This window comes from Erythrolamprus reginae, chromosome Z (assembly GCF_031021105.1).
Source record: "Erythrolamprus reginae isolate rEryReg1 chromosome Z, rEryReg1.hap1, whole genome shotgun sequence".
NCBI lineage: Eukaryota > Metazoa > Chordata > Lepidosauria > Squamata > Dipsadidae > Erythrolamprus > Erythrolamprus reginae.
This window is the reverse complement of record NC_091963.1, coordinates 32,098,016-32,107,793: the sequence shown is the minus strand read 5'-3', so window position 1 is coordinate 32,107,793 and position 9,778 is coordinate 32,098,016. Positions and strand designations below refer to the sequence as shown.

Below are 9,778 nucleotides of genomic sequence, written 5' to 3'. Positions count from 1 at the left end.
ACTGTCAGAAGATTAAAGCCATGAATACAGTATCTTATTTTGACTCAGTTCTTATATTTGCTTGCTTGCTTGTTTGTTTACTTGTTTGTATCCTGCCCTTATTACTTTTACAACTACGGTAACTTAAAGTGGCAAATCATATGTTGCCTCAACCAGCACGGTGAATTATGGTTTACATTAGCCTATTACCCCATTAGCCTTATATTCTACATAGCCTACGATAACTCTGATTTAGTTCTATACAGTATATGAATACAAATAATCCCAAACTATTTCCATAATATGTTCTGCACTTTTAAGGCATCAGATTGGCCCTATGGATATAGTGAGCATTTTATTTTACAGAAATGGTGCCTTATTTGTCAAAAAGGATTCATAACAGTGTCCAACAACTTTTGGGAGTGGGGGAAATAAAATGAAGAAACTGTTAAATTTAGCTTCTGAGGAACTCGTTAAGAAGGAACATTAGTGACTATAGCCTGGACTTTGCTGTTCTGTTCGGGTCCTATGTGACCCGAAACCAAGTTTGAGTCCCCGGTAAAACATTTTCCCTGCATATCTGAAACTTGAAATTTCATGACTTTTCATCATTTCAGGGGTTCTCTCTATGAGATTTTTTTTTTTGGGGGGGGGGGGGGGGACTTAGTTTTTGCTGGGCAAAAAAACTTCCTAATGTTATGTTCGGGTCACATACGACCCGGACCGAAAACTCTTCATTTGAAGTGCTTATGTTTGGTCAATTTGAAAACTTTTTTCACTTGGAAAGTAGTCTGAACATTTCTGCACACAATGATATGAAAATTGAAATGAAAAAAGTAAATCTTATTGGTTTATTGTGCTGATATAATGCACGCCCCCCCCATTTTGTGATTTTTTTTTCAATTTATGGATAGTTTTGCTTGTAAAATCCATTCTATTTTACTAAAGTTGGTGTGAGATTGGTAGCTTGAACATTTCTGAATATAAGAAAAATATAAAGGAACTGAAAAAAATGATTCTTATTGGTTTTTTAACATCAGAAATAAGCCCCCCCCCCCCTCGGCTGCTTGCAACCATTTTCACTTTTTATTTTTTTATGCTCCAAATCCGAAATATTCTTTAAAATCTTAGGCATTCATTTACTCAATTTAACAATGCTGATCATCAAAAAATATTTTTGGGGTGGTGGCTAATTGTTTTCTGGGCAAAAAAAAAAATCATAACTTCGAGTCTGTTTCTGTTCGTATGTGACCGGACCAAAAATAATTTTTTTAGGTACTTGAATTTGATCTTTTTGAAAACTTTTTCAACTGGAAAACTAGTTTGAACATTTATGAACATAATGATATGAAAATTGAACTGGAAAAATTGAGACTTATATTTTTATTTTGATCAAAAAGCCCCTCCCCACATCCTTTCTGAATTTCGTGTCAATTTCTATTTTTAGGGCTACAAATCCCTAAGGAATTTCCCCCCAAAAGGTTTGATATACTAAATTGAACATTTCTGAATATAAGAAAAATATAAATGAACTGGAAAAAATGGTTCTTATTGGTTTATTTTTGCCACAAAAGGGCCACCCCCCCCCCTCGGCCTTGCTGTGTGCCATTATTGTCACTTTTTATACATATTTGGCTAGAAATATTTGGGATATCCTTTTGAAAATCAACCACATTGTAGCCAGAGAACTAATTTTATGAAACAAATCCATTTTACTAAAAAAAATTATGTAAGTTTGAAATTAACAGCATATTTTTTATATAAATTGAAATAATTGAACACGGGGGGAGGCATACATTTATGTGCAAAATAAACCAATATGCATCAATTTTTTCAGTTCAATTTTCATATCATTATGTTCAGAAATGTTCAAGCTACCAATCCCACACCAACGTTAGTAAAATAGAATGTATTTTGCTAGCAAAACTATCCATAAAGTGAAGACTATTTCAAAAAAACGGGGGGGGGCATGCATTTCATCAACAAAATAAACCAATATGCATCAATTTTTCCAGTTCAATTTTCATATCATTATGTTCAGAAATGTTCAAGCTACCAATCCCACACCAACTTTAGTAAAATAGAATGGATTCTGCAAGCAAAACTATCCATAAATTGAAAAAAATTCACAAAAACGGGGGGGGGGGGCATGCAATATATCCGCAAAATAAACCAATAAGATTTACTTTTTTCATTTCAATTTTCATATCATTGTGTGCAGAAATGTTCAGACTACTTTCCAAGTGAAAAAAGTTTTCAAATTGACCAAACATAAGCACTTCAAATGAAGAGTTTTCGGTCCGGGTCGTATGTGACCCGAACATAACATTACGAAGTTTTTTCGAACAGAACAGCAGGGTTAAAATAACTCCTTAAGATCACAATTATTTCCTGGCAACTGAAATAAATTAACAACAACAACACATGGATAAAATATCCACTGTCATGGGGCATTTGGTACCATGTACAAGAATTTCACAAAACGCATCAAGAAATTGCAGCTTTTTGCAATATCACCAGTGGAACTACAGAAAACGGTGTTACTCGGAACATCATATATTTTAAGAAGATACTTCATTGATACCTAGGATTCTGGCAGCATCCAGGGGAACATAAAGTGGAAAAAGTTGTTTTAAAATGAGAAGGTGAAGATCTTATGGGACTATCAAATATAGGCAGATCTTTATTTGGAACATAATATCCAGAGGTGAAATTCAAAATTTTTCCCTATTTGTTCTGTGGGTGTGGCAGGGGAAGGATACTGCAAAATCTCCATTCCCACCCCACTCTGGGACCTGCTAGAGCAGGGGGTGGGCAATTAATTTTGCCATGGGGCCGCATGAGAAATTGGGATGGTTTCAGAGGGCCAGACTAATATAATTAACTCAGTTCTACCCAATACTGTATATAGTATACATATGCTATCTTTTCATAAACAAACAGTATGTTGAACAATGCAAAGATTTACAATACAATGAAAATATGGAGGGCCTAATTACATCATTATTTAATGATGAGATGATGAACTGCAACCAGCTTGTGATTGTTGGCGTGGTTTCTGTGCTCGGCCACTCTTGGTAGGAGGTCGGGGTCCGACCCAGTGTGAGGATGAAAGAGCTCACCGCGTCTGCCGGCCGGGACTCCTCCGGTTCCTTCTTTCTTCATGATTCATCAGGAAAGCAGGAACTGGAGGAGTCCGGGCAAACGTGGTCTTTCATCCTCGCACTGGAGCAGACCCCGACCTCTGCGGATCAGTCACAGATAGTGGGCGGGCCGGATGTGGCCCGTGGGTCGCCCCTTGCCCAGGTCTGTGCTAGAGGTAGTATTTGCCAGTTTTCGGAGGTACTCAAAAGATAAATAGATAGATAGATAGATAGATAGATAGATAGATAGATAGATAGATATAGATAGATGAGAAATGGAAGACGGTCCTCCATACCTAAAAACAATGTCATAAAAATATATTGATGTATGTGTAACTGGCAGTTCTTAATACTGGCACCATTAATTTAATTTGGATTAGACTTGAATAGGGTGCTAGTAAAAAGCACCTATGCTGTAACAAGGCATAATAATATCATTACATATATTCAGAATACATTCAGAACAGCCGAAATAGCACTGTTCTGGATTAAGCAGAGTAATTCAATAAAAATGATTTAGTAATGCAGTACTGTGCTAAAATGGGAGATAGCAATAGCCTGCAGTGACAATTGTTAATGCAGTTAAGCAAATGCCACATTTATTATTTGAACAACATGGTACTTTGTGGAACAAATACATATTCCATATTCCACAGAGTGGGCCTTCTCCGGGTCCCGTCAACTAAACAATGTCGGTTGGCGGGCCCCAGGGGGAAGAGCCTTCTCTGTGGCGGCACCAGCTCTCTGGAACCAACTCCCCCCGGAGATTAGAACTGCCCCTACTCTTCCTGCCTTCCGTAAACTCCTTAAAACCCACCTTTGCCGTCAGGCATGGGGGAATTGAAACATCTCCCCCTGGGCATGTTTAATTTATACATGGTATGCTTGTGTGTGTGTCTGTTAGTATATGGGGTTTTTAAATCTTTAAATATTTTAAACTTACTCGGATTATTTATGATTTGTTTTACTCTGTTGTGAGCCGCCACGAGTCTTCGGAGAGGGGCGGCATACAAATCTAAATAATAAATAAATAAATAAATAAATAAATAAATAAATAAATAAATAAATAAATAAATAAATAAATAAATAAAATATGTACATGCTTTCAAAATGTTAAGTGGGCACGAGCTGGGGCAAGTAAATGGGACTCGCACATTGTGCAACACTCGGGTCCAGAAACCCAGGTGGCAATTTTCCAGCTAACAAGCTCAGTGTCCAACCATTGCAATCCACGAATATTGTACTACAAATGTTGCTTCATTGGTTTTTAACTCAATGTCAGACATAACCTTTATTAAAGCGACTTGCAAACCATTGTTATGACTACCATCACGGCTGAACAATTTTCATCGATAGTTTTTAAGAATGCTCACACTGAATTTTTATAACATTTGTTGAATCAGATAACAACAGTGCAATCTATCCAGATTTATTTATACACCAGTTGTGATTACCATGCCAAGCACATTGGACTACAAGCATGTTACAGAGTTTTCAGACTACAACTATCATTTCCTCCTTCCATTTAAGCTTGATGTTTTTCAGATCTTCTAAAAGGTTTGGCACCAGATTTTCCTTAGCTTTCCTCTTTTCCTCCAGCTATCTAGTGGTATCCAATTGATTGCAGTCTTTGCTGGACATTGCTCACTCATGTGAAGCACATGTCCAGCATAGCATGTTTTGCATTCTGTCACTATATCAAGAGAGTTTTCAAGAACTGCTCATTTGTAGAATTTCCTCATTAGTGACCTGGGCCGGATATGAGATACAAAGAACTTTCTGAGACAACATTGTTGGAAGACATTGCTCTTATGAATTCTTCTTGTAGATTTCCAGATCTCACTGACATAGATAGCACTTAGTATGACAATTGTATTAAATGATCTGATCTTGGTGCTGTACTACGCTGGCTGGGGAATTCTGGGAGTTGAAGTCCAAATAGCTTCAAGTTGCCAAGGTTGGGAAACACTGCTATAGTGGATGTGATTGAGCTGTTGCTTTACATATTCAGCACGTCATATTTGCTTCTATTCCAGCATCTGTGTCCATGATGCTACCAGGTAAATTGTTCCACAAATGTAAAGGCCTGCAATTTGTCTATAGAGAATATTATTACATCCCATGTAGTTCAATCCCTCATCACAATGAAAAATGCAATGAGATTTTGAGGGGGACCAGTTATGATATACTGTATGAATTTATTTGGGCTATGCTTGGAAATTTTTGCTGAAGTCTGGATTAAGTACAGTAAGACCTCACCTATCGCTGGTGTTACGTTCCAGACCTGGCCGCGATAGGTGAAATCCGCGATGGGGATTTTATCGACTGATAGTACTTATTTAAGTATTTATATTGTAATTGTTTGGTAAGTTTTCATTGTTTTAAGTGTTTATAAACCCTTCCCACACAGTATTTATTTTAGATACAGTATTTAAATACAGTATTTACAATTTTAGATATATTTTTTTTGAAAAACCTGCCGATCGAGTTCCACGGGCTGTTTAAATCTGCTGATCGACTTTCTCAGAAACCCGCGAACCAGCGAAGATCCACGAATGATTTTTCACATTAATGAAGTGAAGCCGCAGTAGGTGAAGCGCGATATAGCGAGGGACTACTGTATAGTATATTGAACTATGGTAACCCCAAATGTTTTTGCAATGCACCGCAAAGCTGTATATTAATATTACTGGGGGTAGCCTGCAGTATGGAAAATTCTGGGAGTTGAAAGTCTCCACTCTTTCAAGTTGCCATGGTTGAGAAATTCAATTACAAAATATAGATTACTGCGTGAACCATAATTGTTGGCTTCACATTGTACCCCAAATTCAAACTATTACGGTTTAGCAGTATTATCTGAAGCCTACATTTCTTATAATATTTCTTCCTAAGAATCGGATTTAGGATTGCAGCCTTAACCCATTGTTGACTCAACTATCTGGCTCAAAAGAAAAAAAGTGACAAATCCCTTCACTATCGGCTGTGATGATGAAAGTCGTCACTCATCTGCTAACCTGCATCTCCTCCCACCCCACCCCCCGAAACCCCAGAGAGGGAAGAGAAAGCAAGACCCAACGCCGGGCAAAGAGAACCGCCGCGAAGACTTCACTTTTCCTGCCGCGCATGCCCCGAACCGCTGCGCATGCTCTCACGGAGGAGGCGCGCGTGTCGGTTGGCTCTACTGTATAGCCTTACAACTCCGCGCTGAGAGCTTGGGGGGGGGGGGAGGGAGGCGGGGCACTCAGATACAGAGAAGGCCGGGAGAGGGAGGGGGGCGGTACGACAGAGCCCCTCTCCTCCCCCCTCCCCGCCAGAGGCTGGAAGGCGTGGCCTGCGAGGGGAGGAGAGAACGCAGGCCCTTCCAGCTAGCGGCGCGAGCGTCCGGGTTAGGATGCTCTTGGTCTCGCCCTGCGGGGGCACCAGCTGCAGCAGTAGCAGAAGCCGTGCCAGGGACTAACCCCGCCGCTTCGCTCCTGCCGCAGCCGCGCTAGCGCCTGACGCGCTGCCCAAGAACCAGCCAGCCAGCAGGGCTGCCTGGCTCTTACTTGGCCCCTCCTTTCCCGCCGTCTCTTCCTTTCCCTCCCCTGCCCGTTGGCGGCTCCGGGGCACTGACCCTCGCCGTCCTCTTGCTCCTCTTCCTCCTGGGTTGCTCTTCGGCGGCTCCCATGGCGGCCCCGGGTAATATCGTGTCCGTTATGGCGAGTAAGACCAAGACCAAGAAGAAGCACTTCGTGGCCCAGAAAGTCAAGCTCTTCCGGGCCAGCGATCCGCTGCTCAGCGTCCTCATGTGGGGAGTGAACCATTCGGTAAGAGACGCCGCTGCCGCGCAGACGACTCCGGGGGGGGGGGGGGAAGGCTCGCCTGGTTGTGGTTTCCCCTCCAGCCCAGCGTCCTCTTGGCGCAACGGGCTACAGGCAGCCCATCAGCCCCGGCTAGCTGGCGGCTAAGCACGATGGGTACTATAGTACCGCGCCCGTGGAGAGCGTCAGGTAGGGAGAAGGATTCCCTTCGGGTTTCTGCAGGTGTGTTGTCGCCTGCCTCGATTTCTCCTCTGGCATAAGAAAGGTGTGATGGGAGTTGATGTAGCTCTCATCTTCTAATCAATTGCTGCTGCTGCTGCTGCCCTGTGACTGCAATTCCCTCCCCCCCCCCAATCTTGCAGGGCCATCTTGCTCTTTCACACCTCGGATTTAGACTAAGCTGCAGTAATTCAGAAGTAGCGGTGCTCCATAACTGGATCGGTGAAAGAGGATACAACATTTCATTCCGGGAAAGAGATGCTCTCCTGCAGGAAGGGTAGATAACCTCTTGAATCCACTGATGCAGTGCCGTGTTTCCTTTGGGATGTCAACAGCTGTGGGTGTGCAGTTTCCCATTGTTTTTCTGTTCTTTGCAAAACCTTCAGTGTGTAATAATACTGCCAGCATTTTGGTAACATACAAATCTAATAAATTGAAATCGAATTGAATGGAACATAAGTAATTCTGGTTCAAGCAAGACGTACATATCAGCTGCTAGAATATTTCCTTTATTGCCTATAGGCACCCAAAGATGACTCTTCATAATGCTAGAGCAGTGATTTTCAACCTTTTTTGAGCCGCGGCACATTTTTTACATTTACAAAACCCTGGGGCACATTGAACGGGGTGGGGGTGGGGGCTAAAAAAAGTTTGGACAAAAAATTCTCTCTCTCTCTTCCTCCCTTTCGCTATATTTCTCTCTCCCTCTTTCTCTCCCTTCCTCTTTCTTTCTCTCTCTCCATCCCTCTTTCTTTCTCTTCCTTCCTCTCTTTTTTGCTCTCTTTCTCTCTCCCTCCCTACCTCCCTCTATGTCTTTCTCTCTCTCCTTCCCTCTCTTTCTCTCTTTCTTTCTTTCTCTTGTTCTATTTCTCTCTCTTGCTTTCTTTCTCTCTCTCTTGTTCTCTTTCTCTCTCGCTCTTTCTCTCTCTTGCTTTCTTTCTCTTTCTTTCTCTCTCTCTTGCTTTCTTTCTCTCTCTGAGCTTCGCGGCACACCTGACCATGCCTCACGGCACACTAGTGTGCCACGGCACACTGGTTGAAAAACACTGTGCTAGAGACATTAGCTTGGTTGGACAAATAACTATTTTTATGCAATTTCCTGGTGTCATCTTCACCCAGAGGACACTGGGGTGCAAACCTAGCACACATGTCACTGTATGAATATTGGTTGTGGTTGCTGATAGACAGCAGCATAATTGCATATCTACTTGTCTAATGGTTTCAGAACCCTCCACATTTGAATGTATTTTCCATAGTATTGTTAAAAAACAGTCAATAAAACACTGCAGAGGAATTGGAAAACTTTTTTTCATTCTAATCCCCAGTACAATCAGTGGATATGTAGTTGAAAAGAGAGTGGTAAGCAAAGTCTGGGATAAAATATGGTACGGAAGGTGATGGCAATGTGCTGCCTTGGATTACTGCAGTGTCCTGTTTCTCAGCTGGGAATAACAGTTCATTTAACTATGCAGTATTGTGCTAGTCAGACTAGGGAGAAAAGAAATGTAAAATGCAGTTTGACAGAAGAAAAAAAATACTATTAAACATGATTTTGATAATGATGAAACTCATGTGATCTAAGATGTTAGAAATGAGAGAATTTTGATGGTATAGAAAGTGTCTCATTGTAATTGTATGAGAATTATATTCATCTGGTAAGGGTAAGTAATACTGCAGCTGTGTGTGTGTGTGTGTGTGTGTTTACATGTGCTGTATGCCCATAGACCAAATATGCAGGGTTTTGTTCAGAGTGGTAGTGGAAGATTGGTTCTAAAGATTATGGCGGGCTAGTTGTGAACTTTTAAAATTTGCTTCCTTTTTATTCAGCACAAGAATTAACATCTCATTAAGTGTGGGGGAAAGCTGTTTGAAGCAATAGCTAATAGAGCACAAATTTATTAATTGGAGTTCTGTGCCACCCTTCTCCGAAGACTCATGTGCTCCCCCTCCCAATAATAGTATTGTCTGACTTAAATATAATGAGAATTAGCTTTATTGTGTAATGCGTATGTCCACATATATTAGCTGACACATCTTTCAGCAGAAGCTATATTTGGGATTTGCAGGATGATTCTAAAATCTGGTCTTCTTTTTCCTGGAAAGCTGGTCCTGTGTCTTGCTATAAGTATGAGTACACATAAATTCATTGAATGCCTGTATAGAAAATGCTGGGGCATGATTAACTTTCATACAAAAGTGCCGTGTGAAACATAAAACTTCCTTAACTTGATGAAAATGGCAACTTTCACATCACATATAGGTATGATTTCACAAACTCTAGGCCAATGTTTCCCAACCTTGACAACTTGAAGATATTTGGACTTCAACTCCCAGAATTCCCCAGCCAGCGAATGCTGGCTGGGGACTTCTGGGAGTTGAAGTCCAGATATCTAGGCCACTGTTTCTCAACATTGGCCTTTTCAAGAGATGTGGATCTCAATTCCCAGAATTCCTCATCCAGTATGGCTGGCTGGAGAATTCTGGAACTTAAGTCCACTCGTCATAAAAAGAAGAAACACTGTTGTAGGCTAAACTGGTAGCCAATTATTGGTTTTGTGACTGACAATGCTATACATAAAATACAATGGGTGATCTTCCTTGAGTAGAGATGAATGTATATTTGCTCATACCACCCAT

General features: G+C 41.1%; 1 protein-coding gene across 1 annotated transcript in view; it reads left to right on the top strand.

The window, feature by feature from the left end:
- Positions 1-6,335: 6,335 nt before the first annotated feature.
- PIP4K2A (phosphatidylinositol-5-phosphate 4-kinase type 2 alpha) overlaps positions 6,336-9,778 on the top strand; it is an 85,058-nt gene continuing 81,615 nt past the window's right edge. The window contains exon 1 of the mRNA XM_070730059.1: positions 6,336-6,928. Within this exon, the coding sequence (XP_070586160.1) occupies positions 6,788-6,928 (141 nt within the window). The 5' untranslated portion in view covers positions 6,336-6,787. The remainder of the gene's footprint in view (positions 6,929-9,778) is intronic.